This window comes from Typopeltis vanoorti, chromosome 5 (genome assembly GCF_054136105.1).
Source record: "Typopeltis vanoorti isolate ZY-2024b chromosome 5, IOZ_Tvanoo_1.0, whole genome shotgun sequence".
NCBI classification, from domain to species: Eukaryota; Metazoa; Arthropoda; class Arachnida; order Uropygi; family Thelyphonidae; genus Typopeltis; species Typopeltis vanoorti.
This window is the reverse complement of record NC_143553.1, coordinates 158,241,424-158,268,890: the sequence shown is the minus strand read 5'-3', so window position 1 is coordinate 158,268,890 and position 27,467 is coordinate 158,241,424. Positions and strand designations below refer to the sequence as shown.

The 27,467-nt window shown below is 35.6% G+C and overlaps 1 protein-coding gene and 1 non-coding gene across 2 annotated transcripts in view; one reads left to right on the top strand and one right to left on the bottom strand.

Moving 5' to 3' along the window:
* Nucleotides 1–27,467, top strand: part of LOC150106993 (alpha-tocopherol transfer protein-like) — a 35,967-nt gene extending 8,500 nt beyond the window's left edge. The window contains exons 3-5 of the mRNA XM_090393534.1: nucleotides 774–849; nucleotides 12,138–12,363; nucleotides 27,240–27,467. Of these exons, the coding sequence (XP_090249660.1) occupies nucleotides 774–849; nucleotides 12,138–12,363; nucleotides 27,240–27,467 (530 nt within the window). The remainder of the gene's footprint in view (nucleotides 1–773; nucleotides 850–12,137; nucleotides 12,364–27,239) is intronic.
* On the bottom strand, nucleotides 11,746–11,817 carry TRNAG-UCC (transfer RNA glycine (anticodon UCC)). Its single transcript has one exon. It is a non-coding gene; the product is annotated as a tRNA-Gly (tRNA).

Sequence of the window (27,467 nt, the reverse complement as noted above, 5' to 3'; positions counted from 1 at the left end):
TACAAAACGTCCACTACACAACCAGCAATATGTGGCCTTGCATTATCGTGGTGCAATAAGAAGCCATTCTTCAGCAATGGACGCTTCCTTTTGACGTGCTTGATGATAATCTGCTGTGTTGATCATTGTCTCTGTGATGGACGTTGAAGGTCTTCCCTCACGTTCAAGATCTTCCACATTGTGCCTTCCTTCCTTAAAAGTTTTATGCCAGCGAAAAACACTTGCCCTCGACATTGTTTCATCGTGGAAAGCTTCGCGTATCATGTTGAAAGTGTCCGATGCCGATTTTTACAAACGCACACAAAATTTAATCACATAACGTGGTTCCAAGGACGCTTCCATTTTGAAGACTGGTCGCACCTCGTAGGCGCGCCGATGAGCAGTTGCGTTTAGTCACGTGACACTCTGGCACATCAGCCCGTATACGCCATCTATCAACCTCTTTTGTTAATACATACGCAACATTTCTTTATTCCACAGGAATTAATATTGTGATGAGTGGTTTCATCACAGTAAAATTAGTCTTATTACTTATTGAACAGCCCATGTAGTAAGATCTGATAAAATTAAATATGAAAAATTTAAAAATTTAAAAACATGAACATAACTTTACAATGGCGCAGTCAACAGGAGATTTGATTTACCCGTTTAATCAAAGAGTGTGGTGAATTAAAGTGAGTAGGTTTTGAGCTAAAATCAGGCAGTTAAGCTCTTAAGAATTTTGGAAGCAAATTTTATGAGAGGGTAAATTTATAGTGTAAACTAATATACAGGTATGGCTCAACCATCAAGTTCTGGAATGGATGTTGATGAAGTCTTTCGGACCATTAATCCACAGCAAGTCTTCCCGTAATTTTCTGGGGAGGAGACCGACGACGTGTTAGCTTTCTTCAGTTACGTCGAAGAGTTAAGGAAGGTGGGCAGGTGCACTGATTTTCGAAGCTCCTCATCTTACTGCATAGCAAGCTTACAGGGAAGACAAAGAATTTCCTATATTCCTCTCCTATATTGAAGGAAACTCTGGAATATTCTAAATTTAAAGAAGTGCTAATTTCCTAGTTTTCGAGATGGAGAAGTTTTTGTGGAAATTGAAGAGAAGTACGCAAAAAGATAAAGAAACCACGACGGAATTTTACAATCGATTGCTGACTCTTGCCAACAGTCTTAGCGTCTCGAACGAGGATAAGCCTCACCTAGACTGGGCGATGTTCCATTAGTTCAGGCTAGGAGTTAAACAAGAATTGAGGGAGACAGCCTACAAGAAAAAGATCACTAATATCGAGGAATGCTACATTGCCGTGAAAGAGAAAGAGCAAATTCTCGGAGACATTCGTCCCGCATCTGCTACCGGCTATATCAACATGATAAAGAACGCAAATTATTCTGTTAATGACACTAAGACCGAAAGGGAGCCTCACGCGTGTAAGAAGAGAACTAAGGACCAAGATAAGAGTGAAGGGGACAGAGTAGGATCAGTCAACATCGATCGGTTGACCGAAAGTGTAACAGACATGAATAAGGTTCGAAAAATAGTTAAACAAGAAGTCGAGCGTCTGCATCAGCCCGTTATGGACCGCTTTGATGTTGTTCTGAACCAACTGGTGGCAATGGTGTCTATGAAAGCTTCTGAATTATCTTTCCCTCAGAGCGAAAGGACAGCTGAAATGATACGTCTTGAAGTTGAGAGGCTACAGCAGCCTATGCTAGACCGGAGCAGCCGGTTAACATTGGAGCATCCGGTAGAATAATTGGAGATTTAGTAAGATCTGATAAAATTAAATATAAGAAAAATTCAAAAATTAACAAAAGTCAACATAATTTTACACTAGTACCTCGGATGAGAAAAATCCACGGGTCTAGTACTGAACTTGGGCAATCATAGGATTGCCCATGTGCAGTACACTTCATATCACGAATACTTCATCACTGTTTAGAGTACAGATTTTAAAACTGTGACATTAAAAATACTATTTTATTACTAGGGGGATCCGTCCCCCTTACGCCTACACCCCCCCCCGAGTTCCTGACTGGTGGGACGGTTCTCCTTGAATTCAGATGACTCGAATTTTGAAGACTCGAAAGAGGGGGTGGTCCTCCCCCGGCGTATACGGCGCCCAATCCTCCGACTTCCGGACTGGTAGGCCGATTCTCCTTGAATTCTGCTGACTTGAATTTTGAAGACGCGACACTCAGGGTAGCCCCTGAGTTTCAAAACGTTTCAAATAACTTGACAAAAAACGTGACACAAAAACGTTACAAAAAAAGCCTTATCATTTTATATTATAGAGTAGATTTATCTTAAATTCTCTCATCAAACAAGGAAATATGTATCCGAAAGTTACACGCCATCCGGCACAAGCAAGTAGGGTTTTCCCTGCCGAAAACAGGATTTTAATAGACCATCCCAGAAAAATCGACTACAGAACTCGCACTCTTTTCAGACAACAGTACGAGTGCTAGTATTTAGGATTAGAAGCGGCATTTGTGTGCGGTACTCTCATCCTGATGCCTGAAACCTAGAAGAATCATCGGCAGCCATAGGTTTAGTTTTTGTTGAGGGCTAAGTAGAAACTCGACTCTCCAGATTTCCTAAAGTAAGTGATAAAAGAGTGCCACCCTACGTTTGAGAAATAAAATCTGTTGAAGGATTTGTTTTTATATTTTTTTATTTATTTCTTGCTATCATCTGTGCGGTAATAAATGGACCTGGGCACACTGGATCGTAAAATTAGAATACCTTGGAAAACCGACGTCTGAGAACCCTGTCTTCTATCGTCGTAATGATTAGATAGACTTCTTCAGCTCGGAAAATGGAGCAAGAGAAACGATATACGTTATACAAAGAGTTATGGAAGAAAAGCCAAGTTGGTATAACTATATCTGGTCAAATCAAGGGAAAAATTGAGTGAAGCAAAACATCACCTTTGATTGTAAATATTTCATTGGAATCAAATGAAAAATTGCTATCTGGATACACCTGAATTGGATGAGACATTTCTCTTGAGATCGTTCTCATTTATAAAGTTTTTGAGTTAAATATAAGTTAAGCAGTCTCAGATGGTAGGAATTTTCCTCTGAAAACCTAAGGCTTTTCATCACGAGACACTGACAGACCTCTGAGATTACAGTCTTTGAGTATAAGCACAGCATGCAGATAGGATTAATCGTCTTGTCAGAACATTTATAGATTCATACTTCATAGATTTATATGAAGTTACTTGGTCATGTGCAGATGAATGAATCGATTCCGTTAAGAAGGCAAAGGGGAATTTTACATTCAGTTATTAAAAAATTCTAATTTCCTGCATTTATTCGTGTGTGTATCAAGATTGGGTTACATGTTTTCCAACGCTGAACGCAGATTTTGAGGAAATGCATGGTTGTAACTTTTAAACCAGTTCTTGATGTCTTTCTCCTTTTGTTCTTTTTTTATTTTTTTTAAAATTCTCATCACTGATAAAGAGATGACTATTTAGATGTCTGTCTCTTCTGGACACCAAATATTGGAGCAGATGGTTCCCCACAGCATCGCTGTGCAAAAACTTGAAATTTAATGAAAAGCGAAATCTAAAGTTATCGTGATACATTTTATTTTTAATGTGATCCCAAACTCAAGAAGGTTGTAAATCATTAGTACGATGGCAGACTAAGGATATTTTTTCAAGTTTTATTAATTTCATCTCTTTGTACTTTTTTTACATAATCCAGAAACCCTGTCCAGGAGACCCAACATGGAAATTTTACAAGCCACTTCAGGCCTCCAATAAGTGGGGAGATGATCTCCCACCGCTCGATGAAATTTATCTCTCACCTAAACACAACCGCAAACATCCATGCCCACGGTGGGATTAGAACCCACAGCCTGTTGTTTGAAGAGCTGATACGCTAATTAGGTTGCCAAAGTTTAAGGGTATGCCTTATGATTTACGGGTGTCTTTTTGTGTAAGATTTCATTTTATTTTTGAAAGTCAAAGAACACAAAAACAATCCACTTTGCTCTGATTTTCATCTGATTTTGTGTCCGATGGTCTGCCTGTTATTGGCTGATTCTGTTTCTGTTTTGTTATTCCATTTTTCAGATGGACCTCCAAGTTTTTCTTCACCTGATTTGGATTGAAATTCAATGGAAATCCGTTGCAAAACTTGTTTCAAAAATAAAAACAAGAAAAAAAGAACCTTGTGGCAACATTTCTGGAACCACAATGCTAGACCGCTAGAAGAAATGCCATTATAAGTTCAACTAGGGAACAGGGGCGAATTCTCCATGCTTGTTATCCTTGCTGAGCAAGCTCATTAATTGAGAAAGAAATACTATTTATTTGTTAATAAATGCATGCATTTATAAGTATTCCATTTAGGCTTTTATTTTTGTAGACAGAAGACGTCTTAAGCTTGCGCGGCAATAATTGAGCTTTGCGTTGTGTATCGAAGGCCGATGCTAGTCAAGCTACCTTGGCTTGCTCGGTTGTGGGAGCATCCAGGTCCTCGCTTCAGCACTGTGATTTCATGCGCGCGCATAGCCATTTCACGTCGTCTAACTCTGTTGCTTAAACACGGGCCATACGCAGTCAACGTAGCTCTAGCCAGTGAGCTTCAGCCAGCCTTTACAAGTGTGCGTGTTGCTTGGGAAAATTAAGTTACAACCAACTTTTTATGACGATGTTATCGACCAGTTCAAAAAGAAGAACCGTAGGGTAGAATTTGTATTCAAGTAGCTAAATTGAAAAAGAGAGAATATCATTTGTAAAATAAATGTTGCATTTGTATGATTAAATGTACATACATTTCTAAATATATAGTTTTAAATGATCAGTAATTCATTATTCCGCTAATCAGACTTCAATCGCACTCCCTGAATGGTAACAAGAGCAAGCGGGAATTTCAAGACCAGCATTCGCCCCTGCTAGGGAACTATCATTCGACATTTGGTAGAGAAAAATAGGATGTTTCTCACAAACACTCGGGTTTTTAACTCCGCATATTAGAAAAAGTCCACCGTATAACCTAAAATATTACAGACAACAATTGGAGGAATGCTAGGGTTAAGGATCGCGAGATGGCGGCGGTTGTCTCCTTATCTTTCGCCTAGATGGCTATAAAATCGTTGATAGCCATGAGCTCACATTTTGGTGACGGATAGGAAGTGGTATTTCTTCCCTCCGATTAGCAGAAGTCAGTTAGGGCTAAAAACTTAACCTCCTCTGGGAAATTAAATGCGTTAGACGCTCAGTATTTTATGTTTACTAGAAAGTTCAAAATCTTTCAGACAAAGTAAAGGTGCCACCATTTAATATTTTATAAGACAACAAATGTTAGGTTTCGTGATTTATATACACACAAATAAACTGATACGTAACTAATATAACATCATGGCAACTAATGCTCCACGCCATATGTGGTCTTGACCGGTTTCGCTGTTTTGTGCCGATAGTCAAATTTTCCGCTGGGGGATCCTATGACCTAAATGAGGTCAAGTAATATATTTCAAATATTTTATTATCAGCGTACAATAAACAATATGCGTTAAAGTGAAGGGTTTTCTTTTTCTCCGGCGGACCACCCCGATTATTTAAATGAAGAGCTAACGTGACGCTCGTGTTGGTCAGTTTTAAATATTTCATTTCACCAGAAGACACTCATTTCCGAGAAGTGAGCATCACAACCAGAGAAACTGTTTTAAGAAATAGTAGCTGAATGGAATGTGTACATTTCTCTGATTGCAGTGCTCACTTCCTGGAATTTGGTGTCGAACACTTCCTTCCACTGTTTTAGTCACGAGTTTTGGTTTTTTTTTTTTTCCCCGATGCTTCGAGAGAGTTTTTAAAGGCCGAGAACAGCACATTACTTTTATTATACCTGCGATCATTTCTCGCGTAATAACACCCGTCCTTATGACGTCATCATCAAACGACTGAAGGAGAAAACCACATTAGATATGCCACGAAACAAACTCTCAATAGACGACAACGCTGTGCCAGCTTAAGTGCTTGCAAATTGGGTTTCTTTTGCCGTTGCAAAATTTAAACTTGTGAGTGGCTCCGTAATTGTTTCTCCTTCTCATTTCACTGTTATGGAATCTCAGCAATTTTCTTTGCTATTCGCTTAATTTACCATTAAAATTAATGAAAACGTGACTGCCTGTATAATAAAGGGAATTTAATGTGGCGCGTGAACTCTACTCTTTCTTTTGTTCAAATTTCGTTACGGTGCTTCGCTTATACTGATATCTTACGATACTAAATGAAGATTTAAACAATAAATAATTTTCATTGTGGTACACGTGAGATATTTAAATTCTCTGGTCTTTCTCACGGCCTTGGTGAGAATGGAAGGTTTGTACCGGCACGCGAAGAAGAGAGTCTCTGAGAAGAAGAAGATCTGTGAGAGTATCGGAACCTTTGGAAAACGGACTGCATCCAATCTTACGGAATGTGAGAATTGCTTGAACATGCCACAGATGTTACGGGCAAAGACGATTTTTATGCAGCATCCACCACACACACACACACACACACACACACACACACACACACACACACACACACACACACACACACACACACACACACACACACACACACACACACACACACACACACACACACACACACAAAGTCCAGAAGACACCGTTTTCCAGCAGGTTTACAAGAGATCATCATCATTGCCTGGTCCGTTAATTTTTTTTCAGTAGTTTCCTCCCCAGTGTACTAAGCGGAAACAGCCACTTCTTACTTGTTTTCACTTCCAGGACTAGGCGGTGTTCATTCGAGGCGGTATTTTCTGTTGTCAACAACCACATGCGGGCCAGTCGCCATCTATTAAGAGGTTATTCAGTCAAGACATCATCGGCCATTGTCCATCAACATACGGACAGTTATTTTGGAGACAGATGAATAGGGTCGTGTGATTTTTCCAAACAGGCTTACAAAACTGTTGTACTCTGGCTTCGTGCTTGATGACTTTTGCTTGGTGTGTAGGAGGAACATGTGGGTCATGCATGATGGAGCCCCACTATACTTCAGTGGTCACGACGGAGGGGATGCTAATCAAACGATTCCTGAAAGATGGACTGGACAAAGCAGATCAGTTAACATGCCCGTAATCTAAGGATTTTTATTTGTGGTGCCATTCGTAATCATCGAGGTATTCTTCTTCAGACGGAAATGTTGATGAGCTTCAGGAGCAAGTTGAACATGCATGCACTCCAAATAGAACGCAGCCCGGAGCTTTCGAGTTCGTGAGATTGTTTGTGGTTAGTGATGAGAAGTCTCGAGGACTGCGTAGTCTGTAACAGAAGTCATTTAGAACATCTGCTGTGAGGTAAGTTCATACTACCTTGTTCTTCACTTTCCCATTTTTCTATTTCAATTTTTTCCACTCACATTCATCTTCGAGGAATGGTGAACTTGGTCTAATGAGTTCATGTTTCCATAGCGGCACTGAGTTGGACGTCAAGAACAAAAGTGGTTGTCGTAACTTCCAAACGCTTGAGGAAACCATGTTGGTTATTTATTTAAATCAATTTTTGTATCTGTGTTTATCTGTCTATCGTTTTATGGTAATAGAAAAGAAGGTGTTTGAGAATTGCAATCGCTTAAGCGCAAAAGTAAATTAATACAAAGGAACAAATTATTATTTTCGCAGAAAATTTGAAATTTCACTAAACCAAGCACAGGATTCAGAAGGATTAAAACAGATCTTTTTACATCAATTTTATATTTAGAAACTACCATTCATCTAGTTTCGCTGGTGGCTTCGTCAGATTTTAAATATTGCACAAAATATAATACAATATAAATATCATCATTATTAGTGTTCTGTCTCTTGACAGGTCCAATGGTATAACTCAGCAGATTCTCTTCCCCCAAATTCCTCTGTCGCTTGCTTCCTCCTTCATTTCCTGATATCTTCTTGTTCCCATTATATCATCAAGCATCGTTAGTCGTCTTCTTCCTCTTGGTCGCTTTCCTTCAATTATCCCTTCTATCATTGTTTTCAGTAGGCTGTCTCCTCTTAACACATGTCCTATCCAGTTATGCTTTCTTCTTCTTATGGTCTTTAGTAAATTCTTTTCTTCTTCAACTCTTTGTAATACTTCTTCATTGGTGATTTTTTCAGTCCACTTTATTTTCTCCATTCTTCTCCATAACCACATTTCAAATGCCTCCAACATTTTACTTCTTTTTTCCTAATTGTCCATGTTTCTGACCCATATAAGGTCATACTTCAAATGTAGCGCTAAATAAGCCTTTTCTTTAGATTTTTATTCATTTTATTAATAAACAGATTTTTCTTGCTATAAAAGGCATATTTTCCTTTGTGAATTCTTTCTTTTATTTCCATGTCACATTTTCCATTTTCTTGTATTATACTACCAAGGTATTTGTATTGTCTCACTTGCTCTACACTTTCTCCATTCATCATCACCTTGATACTTCCTGGTTTCCTGGAGACTTTCATCACATTTGTTTTCTTTACGTTAATTTTCATACCATATTTCTTGCATATATTTTCAAATTTTTGCATTAGGTGCTGTAGTTCATCTTCGGTATTAGCTAATATTGCTTGATCATCTGCAAATCTAATATTTTGTATTGTTCTTCCTCCAATAGTGATTCCTCTTTCCTCTTCATAAAATGCTTCTTTTATCATTTCTTCTGCAAATATATAAGCGCGTCGGTGACAGGCAGCATCCCTGTCTTACACCTCTGCGAATCACACAATTTTTAGTTTTTCCTACTTTTGTCTTTATTATGGCCGTCTGGTTCATATATAATTCAGCTTTAACCTTCGGCATCTCCAATCTAAACCTATTTTGCGTAATATTTCCATCAGGTTTTCCCATTTTACCATATCAAATGCTTTTTCAAGGTCGATAAAACAAATATAAACTTCTTTATTTACTTCTATATTCTTTTCGCATATGGTCCTCATTACTCCAATTGCATCTCTGGTTCCTCTGTCTTTTCTAAATCCAAATCGATCATCCCCCAGAAAATACTCCACGCTATTATACAATCTTTGATTTAATATTCTTAGCAGTACTTTGGAGGCATGTGAGAGTATGCTTACAGTTCTGTAGTCACTGCACTTAGCAGGATTGCCTTTCTTTTCAATTGGTATAAGAATACTTTCTGTGAAATCTTTAGGCCAAACTCCTGTTTTGTAAATGAGGTTGCAGAGTTTCCATGTTTCTGTTATACCTTTGTTTTCCAGTTGTTTTAGGATTTCACTAGGTATTCCATCCACTCCTTCCATCTTTCCACTTTTTAATTCCTTAATTGCCGTTTCTACTTCTCTCTTTAGTATTTCAGGACCTCTTTCTTCTGTTGAGATTTCATTTTGCTCTTCCAATTCAATTTTTGTTGGTCTTTCATTTTTTGGGTAAAGTTCTTCGAAGTATTTCTTTCATCTTTCACCCTGTATTTCACCCTGTATATCATAAATCAGTTTTCCTTGCTTATCTTCTAATGGCGGATTTCTTGTGCTTTTTTTAATATTTGTAATTTCTTTTGCTTTTTCAAACATTTTATCATATCGCCCCCTTTTTTTCCATTTCTTCAATTTCTTTATATTCTGTTTTCAACCATTCCACTCTTGCTTTATCAGTTTCTCTTCTCAGTTCATTATTTAATACTTTGTATTTTCTTCTTCCCTCTTCAGTGTTTACATTTTTCCATCTTCTTCTTTCTTCCATTTTTCTTATCATTTCATTTGTAATCCATGGCTTTTTAATTATTTTCCCTTCCACAAAACCTATCTCTTCAGCAGCTGTTTCATATATCAAGTTTTTCAGTTGATTCCATTTTGCTTAACATCCATAGCTTCTTCAGATACATTCCCTTTGTTCCTTATTTTATTTTCCAGTTCTTCTCTGAATTTCCTACCTGCATCTCCTTTGAGTTTTTCTAGGTTCCACCTTTTCTTGTTTTTACATTTGTTTATTTTCTTATATCGTATTCTTAATTCCGTAACAAGCAAAGAATATAAATATAATATAACATTTAAAATATTATTTGAATTATGACTTATTTCTTAAGCAGTAGAACTAAGCATTCCAGGCCCTTTCACTCCCTCACTCGTTCTCTTCCTTTCTATTTTTTTTTTTTTTTCTGAAATCAGTTTGCAGTGGTCTCGTCTAATGATTGCATTTCCTACTTAACTCTTTCTTTTTTTTTTTTTTAATGCAAGATGATCCTGATTAGCTGGGTATTAAGAAGCAGGAGGGTTTAATCCCTCATGCTTTCCTCTTGTTAATTAAAAAAAAAATATTGCGTAAAATGATGAGTTTGGCGTTTCCCATGAAATGTGGCACAAGGTCTGATGGAAGAATCAGCGTGTGACCTACATGTGTCAGAGGGAGTTCGACAACATCGAGCTGGCAACAGAATTTCAAGGTCGCTCTTACATCTGACACACTACGTACAAACTATCCCTTTGCAGTTCCCTGGGGCGTGGGGTTTCAAGGTAACGCTCGTCGGTGAGACTGGACGTGCGTCAATTACAGCTTAGGAGGTTAAGAAATGTGATTTTAGCCACGCTTTACACTGCTGTGGAATCCTGCTCACATTTCGATCTACAAATGAAATCTGGACTTGCTTGTTCGAAATTTGTCTTAAATATTACACTTTTTTAAAAATTTTTATTTTTCTAGAAGTTGACTGTTTGTGTTTCTAATATTTCATAAGCAATAACTTTTAAAATGATATCCTTCCTAGAAAAATGTGTAATGGTCTAAATTAGGGGTTCTCAACGTGTGGTACGCGTGCCTTTGGTGGTAATTTTTTTTTTTTTTTTTTTTTTTTTCCGGGTGGATGGTACACCGTGAGAGCTCAAAAGTCGCTAGATCTAGTAACAAAGTCGCTAAGTTGGCAACACTAATAAGGATTAATTTCTGAGAACTGAATGGCAGATTAATATGTTTATATTTTATAAGATTTGTTAATTTTTTGTCACTCTTTGTGTTTATAGATAGAGTAATTTATGAATTCAAAATTTAATGTACTGTATATATGTTGTATTTCATTCCCATTGTTATACAATAGTTTTATGTATCTACAAAGCGGTACCACTGGTCTAAATAAAACTTCACGAAAAATGAGTCCACTTTTAATGACAATTTCTTACGTAGTTCTTTTCTTTTCTCATAGACCTCAGACAAAAAAAGAAATAAATGGTTGATGAAGGGATTGGAAAATTCATTTATTTTGTGTCATTCCCAGCCATGAAAGCCTGTTGTATATTTTAGTGGGGTTGGCTGAGGGTTAGAGAAACTTCGAACTTTTTTTTTTTCAAACCACTTCAGACCTTTATTAATTAGAACGATGGTTTCACATCACGCGACAAAAATCGTCACACTTTAAGCTAAGATAAAGTCATTTATTATGCTATTTATCATACATGCGCAATAAATAGCGGATTTACGAACCTCAGAACCGACATTGATCCTGAACTTTCTTTTTATTTAAAATCATCTCGGATTAATTAGTAATGAATATTACGCAATTGCGATGTTCGCAGTCTACTTTTGAGGCGTGACTTTGTTAGAGTCGAATCAGAACTGCAGCAGTTCCAGAAGTGCTTTCTGTGGCTTATTCCGTACTGGATTCGCAATTCATACACTTTTGGCACTAAAAATGGGAGGTGTAATTGGAATTCAAGAAAGTAATCGAAATTTTGGCAACAGTTATTGAAACCTTCATTTTACATAAAGAAATACAATAAAAAAAGGGGTTTAAAAAAACCTGCGACGGCCGGGAATCGAACCCGGGTCAACTGCTTGGAAGGCAGCTATGCTAACCACTATACCACCGTCGCACTGACGGAGTTTTACCAAGAGTCCGTTATCACATGGAACGTCAACGACCCGTTCTAATCCCTGCCGTCAAGTTGCATGAGATACGACACGTCTCACTCAAACACGCTGACCCAGTTCGTACTGAGAGAGATCCGCTAATAGTACAATTGCTGCCTGTCACATAATAGTTAGAGAACATTCCTTTTAACACGACGGGTGGGTTGAGGAGTAATACCAGTATTGACGTACTTTGAAATCATAAAATAGAATCAACAGTTGAATTTTGCTTGTATTCTGCACGTTTATTTTTTTAATTTTTAAGAATTTAAAAAATGTCAAGACGGAGAAATAGTGTATGGGGAATATTTGCAGGAATCCTTCCTTCCACCAAGAAACAGTTTTTTGATGGCTTCCGGACGACCCTAATGTGTGCTGAGAAAATGATTGAAGATGAAATCGCTCAGATTTGCGGAATTTGTAGCCTCATCGACCTCACCGGTTTCGGCTTCAGTCATCTGAGGGATGTTTTCAGCAACGCCAACACAACATCCTTGTTTGCCATGCAGGTAAGTTAGTAGATTATCAACTTAAGATAGATGCTCGATTCTTTCAATCTCCCTGTTGCCATTCAATTTGTTCAGTTGAAATATTCATTCAGGACTTTTACAAAAAAAATGAAAAAAAAAGATCGAATTGGGTGACAGCTATTAAGCGACAGTTATCCATTCTTATTTCATTTGTTTGTCGTAATGAATAATTGTAATATTGAAATTATATGAATATTAACCATCGTTTATCCCCCACCCCTTTCGTTAAATTTTTACAGGAAAGTTTTCCAGGAAGGTTTAAAGCAGGTCACAGCGTTTTTGAGCCAGCTTTTGTCAGATTTGCATTCAATTTAGCGAAGCCTTTTATTATGCAGAAACACCTCAACAGGGTATGTATGCGACCTTCATTACTCGTTAAACTAGAAATTTGTATCATTACAGGTGTACCAAGGAGAGGTTGGAGGTAAATTAATATATTAAAAAAAAAAAAAGCTGAGGTGCAGAAACAGAATCTCGTCATTTCGCAGTATATTATAAAATACAGTCTAGCTTGATTTACGAAACTTTACGAAAGACATATATATCCCTCAAACACCTAAACTTATTCCGATCATGAAATGTTACACACCAGCTCCTCTGATTTCTGTGAATTTGTTGAAATTCTCGAGAATTGAGAAGACCGCATAATTCCCAGTTCAGAAACACCTTCCAGGGGCGCGTCGCCAATATGTGCAATGTGTGCGACGCACACAGGCGCCAGGATAGTAAAGGCGCCAAAGATTTCAGGCGAGGAGGAAATACTTAAAAAAAATATTCTTTAATTATATCAAAATAAATTGCATTTTTGTTTAAATTTTAATTCTATTTTATAGATTTGTCTTAAACAAATTATTTATAATCATTTATTCGTTATTATTCCTTAAGATCTTATTTTATTCTGGTCCTACTTCTAACAAGTAGTTTATCGTAAACAAGTTAAAACGAACTTGCGTGAGTTGACTGTTTATAGGATGAGGCCCGTTTGAATTTGTTTAATCTTGTTCAAACTCGCATTTGCTCTAAACACATATAAGAAAATCTGCTACAGTTTTTAATTTTATTCCATATTCTACTGTTATCAGCAGAATATAGGCAACATCTTTCAATGTACCTGAATTGTCATGAGAAAAATTTAAATCATTTGAACAATTACAAAAAATGGACAAAATTAATTACATCCTTAAAAAAAAACTTGTTAAAACATATAAGACTTATTGTTAAACTGACCATAGATTTTTAATTCGTACAATATTGCCTACCGGTTTCGCTAGTAACTGACTAGCTTTCTCAAGGCTTGCACAGTACAAAAATCGTCGGAGATAACGTTTCTGACTCGATTTCTCAACATGTGGATGTTGCTCTGTTTATATGACCTATGATGGTTTGAAGAGTAATGTAGATATCGTCCAGTGTCCGTAGGTTTTTTTGTAAATGAACAGTTAGAAATATTTACCTTGTCTTTTAACTAGTATGTCCAAGAAGTGTAGTTGTTCTTTGTTTTCTACTTCTAGAGTAAATTTGATTCTATTGAAAAACATATGTAGGTTTTCCATGTTGTCCTGCCATATGATGAAGATATCATCTACATATCTCCACCATATTGAAGGTTTAGGAGTAATGTTGGTGAAGATTTCATTTTCAAATTTCTCCATGAAAAGGTCTGCACATGGTGATGAGAGAGGGCTGCCCATGGCTAGGCCTTCTTTTTGATTTGATTGTAGGCAATGCTTGAACATCTTTGTAATATCAGCAGGAAAGAGATCTTTGATAATGTTCATGACTTCTTCTACTGGTACATTCGTGAATACTATGTCAGACTGGCCATTATGTCTGTTTGTGTTATCTTCACGTTTTTGAGTTTGTCATCAAAGAGTGTTGAGAATTTTTTATGTAGGATTCTGTTTGTCTAATTTTTCTCTTAAATAAGTTCGCTAGGTGCTTAGCCAATAGGTAAGTGGGGGAGGACCTGCCATCCACAATCGGACGAAGTGGCACTTTAGGCGTCCCATATAGTCTAGGAGTGATGGGATGTGAGTTTGTCAACATCATTTGTCAAGAGCATCATCCACATGTCGAGAAATCGAGCCAGAAACGTTATCTCCGACGATGAAGAAGTTCAAACGGAACTGTCTCAAATCGCTATAACACTATCGCAAAATGGTTATCCTCGAAACATCATCAATAAATTTCTATACAAAGATAGCCAACAACAAAGAACAATCTCCCAGCAAATTTCAACAGCAGTCGTCTCCTTTATGGGTTCAATTTCCACCAAAATTGCAAGATTGTTAAAGGCCCATAACATCAGGGTTGTATTTAAACCAACTACTAGCATCCGACAGGTTCTAAGATCTCCTAAAGACAGTGTTCCATTTTATATATATCCGGTTGTGTATAATATTCCAAGCACGTGCGGTCTTTCCTACATTGGACAAACTTCGAGAAGCTTGGAAATAAGACAGAAAGAACGTGTTGGCGATGTAAATCACAACAGAACGATCACCTCCGAGTTAGCACATCACTTTTCAACTTCGAACCACACTATAGACTGGAATAACAGCTCCATGCCCTACGTAGACAAAGATTACAGACATCGATTATTTAAAGAAGCAGCAGTAGTGCTACGTACAGGCAGCAACCTAAACAGAAATGAAGGGGTCACACTGAACGATACTTGGAAAATCTAAATAATTCTCTCAGTCCAACAGAATTACAGTACGCGAATAATCATATTACGCGTTTGCATGTAACGCGTGTTCATGATACTTAGCAGAAAGTCACGATTCATACAGACATGTCACGCGAACGTGTTACTTTAGCAACCTAACAGGTACTAACGTTTTTTGTATTCTAAAACTTTTTTGCGTTTATCATTTTTTGTACCGTGCAAGCCTTGAAAAAATATTGCCTAGCGAAACCGGTAGGCAATATTGTACGAATTAAAAATCTATGGTCAGTTTAACAATAAGTCTTATATTAAATTAAGGGGATGAAAATTCCTTATTGTTTTTCAGCCAGTATATGAGAAACTCTAAGATCGAGAACTACGATCTAAGAGTTTTAAGCCGAAGAACTATCGGAGAATCCAAGCGTAAGTGACCACCTGGTAGTACAACACCAAGGCAACTCGAAGCAAAGGTGGAGCAAGCTCCCTCACTATCCTTGATATTTTCTCATCATGTAAAAACACAGCTCCTAGGAGATGTAATACTGCCTTACATTATGAGGAGAGGTCACTAACCAGACCGGTTTCAACCTTTTTTTGAGGTCTCATCAGTGAGTAGGTAGACCTGGATGATATCAAAGTTTAAGTGAAAAGAACTTGCATACCTTCGCTATACGAATGCCAGAAAGGTGTGCCCATATATTATAACTCAGATGAAAAGCCAAACGGCTATTTTTTCTGGTGAAGTTAATTAATTTTATCCCTTAATTTAATTAACTTCGCCAGAAAAAATAGCCGTTTGGCTTTTCACATAAGTCGTATATGTTTTAACATTTTACGACCAAAAAATGTATAAATAAAATTGCAAAAGGCAAAAACATTAAGATTTTTAGTTTATTTTTTATATAAAAATATCCAAATATAAGCTACTCGTATTTATTTTATATCAAAAACAATCTAAGTTATTTATAATTTTTGTATTTGACAATTTTTTTTTGTGTAAATAAAACTTGTATTGATCATTTGCAGCAAACAGTTTTAGATAATGAAAGGAAACGTTGGTATGAAGTTATAAAAAGAATAATTTTTGTTGTAGTACAGTTTTTAGGCAAACAAAATCTAGCTCTTCGTGGTAAAAGTAATAAACGATCGCAACAATGGCAATTTTTTAAAATGCATTGGGATGTTAGAAAAGTTTGATCCTTTTATATCGGAACACACGCGACGTGTAGCTAATGATCCTGACTAAAAATATGCCCTCCTATTTAGGAGATAAAATTCAAACCTGAAATACTCACTTTATTGGCATCAAATATTAAAAATAACGTTTTATAAAGTGTTTTTTTTTATTGGGGGAGGGGGGGGTATAGGGGCGCCAACTAAAGTTTTGCACACAGGCGCCGGACACTACTGGCGCGCTCCTGAACCCTTCTCTACTTGTTTTGCGCACTGGTTCGGAAGAGTTTTGCGATAAAAATGAAATGACAGCAGGCCGTTACTCTGAATACAGTTAACAGGAATCATATTAACAGATGGAAGATGGTTTAGCAATGGATGACATAAACATTTCAGCCATACACGATATTGTCGTACCATAAGTATAAAGACTTCTCATGTGTGGGTCTAATATATATTTTTCAAAAAAAATGTACGCGGTTGAAGTTATTTCAAACATAAGGCGCACGAGATGCAAGGTGTGCGTGCATTCGATTCAAGATGAACGATGACCAAACTTGGTCACTTTGGTTTTTATTGCATCGAGTAGGTGTGCGTAGCATTCCTGAAGTTCGTTGAATTTTCTGACAAAGCAGCAGTTGCGATTGATGTGCTGCATTTCGTCGGCTGTTTGATAGGCGAATCGGGAATTGTGCCCTCTTTTTTCCCACACGTTTTGAAATGCGAATCTCTCCTGATAGTCGTAACATATGGCACATGAGCGGTGGATTTTAGAGATCTAAGGCATATTAAGAAATGGATGAGTTATTCAGCAAGATGTAAAAGGATTACCGTACCTTTTTTACATTATTGGTTTTAATAAAAACTTTTTAATCATCTTGTACCCATTTTGACCGAATTACTTAAGTTATTAATTCCTCTTGTTTGTGTTGCTACAGATATTGTATGCTCTGTCCCAAAGCTAGTTGGACTTACTGGGTGGTGGTGATATTAACATGCGATTGGTCCTGTTGTTTTAACGTAAAACAATGAAATTTCTGCAAGGGTGTTCAGGCAATCTGTGAATTCTTCTATTTGTTACGTTGAACCTGACCAGATTGAGTATGTCATCCACATAACGACCACATTTTCGGTTTACGATGGTAGTTTTCAATGTTTTGTTTTATTCAAATTATTCCCTAAGTAAATTGGCTAAAAGCGGAGACAGAGATGAGTCTGTGGCAAAACCGCGTTTTTGTTCACAGTATTTTTCTTGAAATGGAAGATCCTTTTTCTGTGCGATGTTTGAACAGTCGGATGGTGTCTCCAGTGGAAAGATTTTGAAGCAATTCCAAATCTTTCTAAAATTTTTTTGTCAGCAGTGACATCTAGGTTTGAGAGAAGGTCCGCTGGTTGTATCACTAATTCTTTCATTATTTCAATGATGAATTTTTATTTTTTTTTACTTTATTAAAGATTTCTGTTTCTCCTTATGTGCAGTGCTGCTAGCATATATTAAAGTGATTAGAGGTTGCTGAATCCTCTGCATTAGGTTTCGAAGAAATTTCCGCTTTATGTATCAGGGCACCGTCAACTTTTGAAACTAAAGGGGGTTTGGAAGTGTGTCTTTTTTTTTTTTTTTTTTTCGAGCGCTTCTTTTCGGCAAATTGATGCACTTTTTTTTCCCTAGTTAATGGTCTTGTTTCTGTGAGGATCATGTCGGCTCGGCGTTTAGTAATACTTACAGCTAATAATAATAATAATTATAATACCTCCAGTGATCAGACTCATATTCGACATGGTCGGATATTAAAAAAAAAAAAATGGAAGAAGGTTGTGGTGTTTCCGACAAAAGAGGTTTACCAAGAATCAAATCTTCACGCTCAGGAAGATGAGAGAGAAAATTAATTGAATATGAGAAAGTAGTTCACTTATGCTTTTCAGATCGTGCAAAAGCCTTCGATGAGGTGGATTGAATTCTGTAAACATTACGTGAAAGCAAAGTGAAGGAAAGTATGATCCAAGGGATTCAAAGCCCCTCTATTCAAACTTTTTGTTTTGTCAAAATATGTAAGAACGGGCAATTGAGAGGAATTTTCAGTTTACCCTCGCTGACTGTAGTGAAGGCTAATATCAAAACCTGCAGAGCGAAAACCAAACCGTTTTAGTTAAAAATTTGAATGAGGAAAACTGTGGAGTTTTCTTAATTCGCTTTCTCCAAAAGGGCAGTATTATTAGCAAATTCAGAGTTAGACCTTCAATATAATTTAAATATTTGGAATGAAAAAATGCCGTAAAGGAATCTGCGAATAAACCAAAGCGTGCATAATTAATATACTTATAACTCGAGAAGCAAGAAAGGGCACATGTCATTAAGATTCAAAATTAAACATTGGAATGGTTAGCACAGAGTGGTTATCTCTAGAATGAGTGGCCTTTTGATTGAACACCAATGCAAGCTAGGATCGGCATTCAATCCAAAAAAAAAAAAAAAAGGAAACAACAATAAGAACAAGTTTAGAAGTTTTGAAATATGAATGAGGTCGTAAGTCTAAGTATTTTCCCAAATCAGCCGTATATTTTTTTAATATGAATTTATTTATTCAGTGTACGGCTCACACATGAAAAGTTACAACAATCTTTAATATATATATATATATATACTAAGGGGCTACGCTCCCCTGGCGCCTACGTCTCCCCCCCCCCCCCCCCCCGAGTTCCGGACTGGTAGGCCGGTTCACCTTCAATTCTGATGACTCGAATTTTGAAGACTGGAAATGGGCCTCTCCCCCCTTGCGCCTACAGCGTCCGACACCCCCGAGTTCCGAATTCGAATAACCAGAATTCACCTTGAATTCTGGTGACTCAAATTTTGAAGACTCGACACTCAGGGTAGCCTCTGAGTTTCAAAACGTTTCAAATAACTTGACAAAAAATGTGACACATAAACGGGATATAAAAAGGCTTATCATTTCATATATAGAGGGTAGATATAATCATTTAGTGTAAAATAGACAAAATACGTAAACATGATATAAAACAGTCATAAAACAGGCATTCAAAAATAGACTATAACTCAGAGGCGTAGCTGGGGGGGGGGGAGCCGATCCTCCCCTGGTGACACTTTGCAGTTAATTCTAAAATACAGTCTCGAGAACTCAGTTCCAAATATTGTAATACTACTGCGAATTTTCCTCACAATTGCTGTAAGTGTTGCTAGTTGTGAGAGGAGTTTTCCTAAATAAATTTGATTAAGAATTACCCACATTATTATGAAATAGACTTCGTCAATGTCATCGACGATTTTGTTAACAGAAAAGCAAGAAAAATAACATTTTAGAATGTTGAAGTTAAAGTTTTACTTCAAAAATAAACATAGTGTTTTAATTTATTTCCCTGTACGTCATTTTGACCTTTTGTAGTATTTTTGGTGTGTATTGAGAGGGGATGCAAACGCTCTAGCTACACCAGTGGCACACCCAGAGAGGGAGGGGGGGGGTGCAGGAGGCTTGGCTCCCCCAAAGAAAAAGAAAAAAAAAACACTAGAAAAATTTCCAAAAATCTTTTCCTAATTAAAATTCTTTTTTTTTTTTTATTTATGTTGTGTCGTGTCTTCTATAAGATTAAATTCTGAGTGCGCTACTGAGCTACACCACTGCTATAACTGTATGTTTAGGTTGATTATCCAGTCAACTGCACTTGGTGTAGCTTGGATGATGTCCGACAGGTTTCCATTGTATGCTCGTTGGGCACATTCTCCTGTAATACGATTAATTGTCTGCTGGCTGGGTGATCCACAGTCGCACCTGGGGGAGGCAATCATGCCCCATTTGTAAAGGTGGTCTGCACATTTGCCATGCTTGTGTACAGGGCCGCATTTATACTTTTGGAGGCCCGAGGCGCAACATCATTATGAGGCCCTCAAAAATAAACATTTTTTTAGTTTATTGAAAATAAAAGTCAACATTTCCATAATAACTTATTTTAATAACACAATACAATATTGGTATACATATATTTGCATTTTAAAAAAAGTATGAAAATAAATCAGTTCAAATTTAAATAAAAAAATTAATAACTAAAAGTTTTTTTTTTCTGGTTTGGTTTTAGCAAATATGTATCTATAATGTGATCATAATTGATCGAGTCCATTACATCTGATTCAATGCATAATAACGACAGGTCTCTTGTTTTATTTTGGTGCAATTTGCTTCTTAAATAATTTTTTATTCATTTCCACACTGAAAATGAGCGTTCAGCACTTGCATTTGAAATAGGCATCGTCAAAAATATTTTTAAAATTGTTTCTACGTTCGGAAAAGTAGACCTTAACCCATTGTTTATAAATTTGTACACATTTTTAATTGGAGAATTTTATTCCTTTATCATTATTAAAAATTGCGTAACTTCATCAGTAAATTTTTCTGCATCAATATCAGTCCCATAAGTTTGTAAAAGTTTGTTAATACTAGTCTTGTACTTGTCTTGATCTATATCTTCCTTCAAAAAAATGTCAAACATATCTAATATGTCGAAATAGCTTTTTGTTCTTTCGTTAATTTCCAAAATTAGCTTATCGCAAATGACATTAAAAGTGTTCACAGCGAAATTGTCTTTCCCATGTAATATAATCTCATTGTTAGATTGTGAAACTTCGTCACTCATTTTTTTCGTTTTTTAACTCTTTCCTTTTCATCTTTAAATTTTGTCTCATCTGTTAATAAATTCGCTGCTTCATTTACAGCAGCAAAACTATTTCTTATATCTAAAATAAAACCAACTAAAGAGTTTAACAGATTATTAGCTAAAACAAATCCATATCGGGATCTTATACAGATTTCCTAGTAGCATTTATTCGTTGGAAAATCTTGTCCCACATAACTGTTAAAATTGCTGTTTCTGGTTTGTCAAAACGTTCAGCCAATGATGAGCTCTCTAATTTAGAAATAGGTTTTTCATGAGGAGAAATGGATAGTTCAAGTAATGCGTCTTTAATTTGTTTATATCCACGTTTCAAAGTAGATTCAAAATGTATATAATTACTTTTCATCTTCAACAAGAATATGGATATTCTTGTTGAAGATGAAAAGTAATTATATACATTTTGAATAAAACAAAAATATTGCACTGCTTCTGGACAAGATTCCGCGGCATAGTTGTCAATTAAATTTAAGGAATTTCTAGAGCATGGTATATAATGTGCGGAGGGACTACGTGTTTTCAGCCTAGCTTGTAAACCTGTATAGACACCTCTCATATTGGCAGCGTTATCATAGCTTTGCCCTCTGCACATTTTTATATCCAAAGATAATTCTTCTAATTTTTGAATACTATCTCTTCTAAATATAAGGAATTATGTTGTGTAATTCTGATGAACCCGATAAATGTTTATCTAATGTCAGAATTTGCGGCAACATACCTAAATATCATAGCTAGTTGGTCATTATGGGCAATGTCTGGCGTTGAATCGAAGCTGCTTATTGCAAAATAAGCAGCTTCCTTAATTTCTGATATTAATATTTCTCTTGTTTTTTTAGCTATTAAGGCTATGAATTCATCACAAGTATGGTAAAAAAAGATAATTTGATCTGCCAGAACCACATTTGGCATACATTTTCATGTGATGTTTTAAAAAATCATCAAATTCATTGAAATAATGTAAATACGATAAATAATTCCCGCAAGAATCAGAAAAAATATCATTTTTATTTTCTCTAAATGCTAACCCTAGTTGACTGAGTAACTAGCTATTATTCTTTTTAACACCTGTCTCCAATAATTTTCTTCAGATTGTATTTGTTTGATCAATTCGACTATTTAGAGAACTCGATTTTCTTTTGCGATATGTGAACATCGCTCGTATATGCTCAGTAGAAAGCTCGTGATCACATAAGGTTCGTGTTATATTTCCCCAGTTATTAAAACCCTTCATTAAGCTATTATTTGACTTAGAAAACAATTTACAAACAAAGCAGTAAATTGCTTTGCTGGTTTCTGAAAAAATTAGCCACTCTCGTTTCTCATCTATCAAAAGCGAAATAAATATTTATTAAATCCAAAATAAATAAAATAAACAATTACGTTAAAAGCTTAAAATAGAAACAGTAGTATCTTCGTTTTGTTAAAATAAACGAGTAACAGTAAAATAAGAATAATAATTAATTGAATAATATATTCTTCCCGACTGCTACAACTACTTTAACCATATAATTAGGTATATACACTCGTATACAGTATGCTGCTTTACAAATACAGTACTAGCCAAATAACGGTAACTAAATTATCAGTTTAATTACTGTTTTTTGGAATTTCCTTTACTGTTCTACGATATTTGACCCTTTTTGGTGAACAATTTATTTATTGTCTCTCTTCCCAAAAATATAAACGAATTTCACATGTATACAATAAATATTAATATTAAAAAAATCTTGGTAATATTAAACTAGCAACCTTGTAAGTCATTTTATGATAATAAATGACTAACTTATATCGATGGATTATAAATAATTATGCAACTTCTACGATATTTTATATTTAATATTAAATTTTCTAAATAGTTTAAAATCTTTTAATGTAATTCTAAATATATATATTATTTACACTTTTAAATATTCCATGTAACTGAATCATAATTAATTTAAAGAAAGATGTAATTAAAATCTTTCTGTGTAAGATTTCAATTGTAGTGTTGATTATTGATTTTGAGAACGTTGATTATGTTTGACAAGCTTCGTTGACAAGCATCATAGTTGCTACAAAAATTATGAATACCGAAAAAATATTAAAAGTAATAATTTAGTATAAGGATAAAAGTTTTTTTTTTAAAAAAAAAGAATTTAAATGCAATCAAATTAAGCTTGCTAATCAAGGTAAAAATTGGAACTTCATGAACTGTAAACTTCAGATAAAGTTCAGAAGCTTTATCTGAACTTTATCTGTAAAGTTCAGATAAAGCTCACTAAAAATAAAAATTTTGAATTTACGGTTAAAAAAATTATCGCAAAAATCATCATATTTATGGAATTAAAACATTTATTTATTACAAGATTTATTCAACTCCAACTTTGATTTTTTTAAGTTGCGGTAATAAGCATAATAATTCCAGCCTTAGTTAAAATGTAGAGGCAATAAATAGTAACGATAACTTGCTATGCTCGCTAACATCCACTTTTTTAATCGACATTTTACCCTAAAATAACTAGAATCTTGATGCACAAAAAAATGAACTGAAAAATCAATTTAATTTATAAATAATAATAAACTTCAAATTTAAATGCTATATTTATGTGATATAGAAACTGCTCTTACCCAACTAATTAATACAAATAGCAGCAGCACACAAAAAAACCTCTGTTGTCTCTGGAATGTGTTTCAAAATGATGGCAAAAACTTCAACTCCAAAACTTATTTACTCTGTTTACAATTTCCACTTATTAAACTTCTAGTATACTTGCAAAGAGGTTAGCTAACTCTCTATTAAGTTACTTTTACAAACTGTATATCAACTTCAAATATGCCAATAGATTCTCTTAATGACACTTCTTGTTACTGTTAATCTAAATCTTAATTGTCCAACTAAAACACATTATAAGAGGAATTGTACAAAGGTATATAACTTACAAAAGCTCTGTATCGCACATTCAGTTAAAGGTCTTGCACAAAAAGTTCTAAGGCAATTCTATCATCTCAGATCTTGAGCTTCCTTTAGGAAATCTGGCTTCAGAAATATCTCATCGGGAAAATAGTGGACTGTGAACTGCGCCCTGCAGTACTCATATACAGCTCTGGCAAAAAGTTATTCCCCCACAGCGAAAAGAAAAACTTCCGAGCGAAAGTGTTCATGTAATTTGTCTTGCCTTTTCTCCTCTGCTTGGGCTCGCCAAAAATCCTGGACGACTGCCTCCTTGTTCTGCCACCTCCACTAACTCGAATTGCTGCCAACTGTCAACTGGGATTCCTCTCTGGCCTGGAAGCCTTCTCTTAAGACTGGAACCGGGAAGCTCCTCTCTGGCAACGTCTGGAAATGGGAGGCCCTCTCTCTAGCGAATTCTGGATCCGGAAAGCCCTATATGTTTGGCTCTGTCCCTTTTTATTATGCCTTCTCTGAGACCTTGCACGAAGTTTGAAACCCCCGAAGAATTCGGCATAATTCTTTCATCTTAAGTTTCAAGTTAAGCCCACTCTTTATTCTCTTCTGTGCCGCCTTTTGATTGTAAGTTGCCAGCCATCAGAAAGTTGTTTGAACCTTTCTGACTGACTTCAGAGGTGTTTACGTGCAGAGCTTGTAAGCCTTTCTCATACATACAAGATTTAATAAACAACCTTTCTAATGCCCGCATGTAGATCTATTTACATACAGCTCTGACGAAAAACATTGCCTTTGTTTTTAACACTCTAACATATTCTTATTAAAGAAGTATATACAGTTAATTTCCAAAGAGCTATTTACAAAACATCTAATACAAAATATACAGAGACGAACAAGGTTATTTTTTACAACATTCTTATGGGACTTGACCTAAGTAAAAAATATGTAATGTGCTTTGGAATATTTAAACTACAATCGAGTTTTTACAATATTGATAAGAATAAGAACAATAGTCTAAAAGTCCAGGTAGTCCATCAAAAATCATCTGTGACAAAATGAAACTAGTTTATTTATTTAAAAACACAAAAATACAAATTTATTAAGTATATCTTTATAGAGTTCATAATTAAAAGGACTCTAATAATAATAATAATTATAGATTTCTACAGATGTGTCTCATCTTGTTTTGGTATTATCAAACTTATCAAGTTATTCTGAAGCATTATGAATTTTGCTATTTTATTATTATGCCGTTAATATTTCTTCAAATGCAGCACTTTTTACAACAGAATGTTAAATGCAATTACTGTTAAAATGCAATTACTCCCCCCTTTACTCCTCGCCGTTAACGGATTATTGTAGTTATGTGCACTGTATTTCTTGGATTGACTATTTTTTGCTGCGCAATTTACTTATTGTGTCTCTTCCCAAATAAAAACGAATTTCACATGTGCGAAAATAAAGAATGAAAATGTTTTCATTGGAAATATTATGCCAAATATTTATATTTTTTAAATAATATTTATTGAAATAAATATGACATTTTGCTTCATTTCCTTGCAAAATAAGGTTATATGGGTCGCACATTTCAATTTTAGTAACGATGTTTTTATTTTTTTTTATGAATAACAAATGGTATTAAACTGCATTAGTCGGGGTTTTTGATTGTGAGTTTTTTTAATTTATATCCAATGGTATTTTATCAGAGATTCTACGCTTTGTCTTTTGCTTAAAACTGAAACAGTAGAATTACTTTGAAAAAATAACGAATTCAAACAAAAAGAAAGTGCGCATATGTTATCTAGCAGTATTTGTCTGTGTGTGTGGTGATAATTTTGGGAGGGGGGGTTAGCCATTAAAGGCGAATTAATTCTGTTATGAAAATTTGGAAATAAAATTTCATTCTGACGCATGCACCTACACATGTTTCAAAAGATAAACTGTAGGGAAAATATCGCTACTTCAAAACTGCCGCATAATATCGAAATTAGCCGAAAATATGTACATAACACTTGACTTCATAACTGCCCTTTTAGTTTGATTTGTAGTGAGTGATTAGGGGGGGGGGGAACCAAGAAAGTTGAAATGCCAAAACCAACAGATTACGTTATAAAAATTATGCATTACATGATATGATTCAAGATTTACGTATGATAACTAACCTTCGAACTAAGATTATGAATAAAATAGGAAACTTAGTTTGGAACAGATGGAGGCTGTATTCATTTTTAGATTCGGATTTTCATGAATTTATAAAATAATTATCTTCGATCGAGTTCTTGGAGAATTTTAAAATGTATTGGCGATTAAAATAATTAGCAAAAAAATTGATCGCTGGTTAAAAACTATAATTATACGATAAAAACAAGCAGCAAAATGAATGTAACGAATAGGTATTTAGTCTGATATGTTAGATTCCGGTTACCGAGCAAACGGCAAGCAGCTGCGTTTCTTTTAGGCCACAGAACGTAGCTACTACGTACGCCAGGTAATGTAGTTAAGTGTTCTTTTCACCTTGAAGAATTATCGCACCTGCTAATGGACATGACGGTCAAACTACACTTCTTATCCATGTTCTTTCAGCAGGTGGACAGAATACTATCCAGGTTTGCTGGACGTGTATATACTTCCAGCAAAGAAATGGTACACTTACATACATGAATTTTACGGGATACAGAGTTCCCGTTAGTTTTATATTCTAAGGCAATGTATTTCAAATGGAAGTGGGAAGCTTCACAAATTTTTCAGCGGCCTCTAGTTTTTATATTATGAATTTAATATTTAAAAATAAGTATTTTATTTTGCAACTATAACTACGCTGTTTTTTTATTGTTCTTTGTGAGGAGTAAGGTTTTAAAATCAGCTTCCCCCCCTAGAGAGTGAGGCCCCCATCTTGCACCTAATGGTAAATGCGGCCCTGCCTGTGTAAATATGATATTTGACATGAGCAACGCAGAGTATCATTCTTTTAATTTAACCCCCCCCTCCCCCTCCCCGACACACAAGTGGTTGAAACAGTGCCAAGGGTCGGACGTTCAATGAATATGAAACTTATTTCTTAACTATCTTAATCTTATCTTATCTTAAAATCGTCTTATCGTAATCTTGCCCTGTGGCTTTTGTTGTCACTACACAACATAAACAACACTTTTCTACTTTTAATCTTTAAAATATCGGAATAATTTGAAGTCATTCCAGTATTTCTCTAAATATTCTGATGATCTAACAAATATGCAAGGTGTACCAAAACTAAAAAAAAACACTTCTTGAGAGAAAATGTACTTCTAGCTCTAGTCATAGCTTATTCTTTTTAAACTGCAAATACTAGTATCTTTTTCCTGTGACGAAAAGTTAATCACCTTTTCTAGGGTATTTTAAAGGTATGTGTTTGTGTGTTCTACTTGATACTCACGTAAAAAATTAAAGCACTCTTGTTTCTTCTTTCAGACTTATTTCCATGGTGCAAATCTCGAATCTCTGCATGAGCATATTCCTTCTTCGATCTTGCCGTCTGAATTCGGAGGCACCTTGGGTCCAACTGACAACAGCGACTGGGCAGCGCACTTGCTAGCTAGTGAAGAGGCTTTCCGGCATAATCTCAAGTTTGGCTACGTGGATGAAGAGTTTGCTCCCTCGAGGAAAAGAAAAGGATGGCTACAGTGGACTACTTATTGA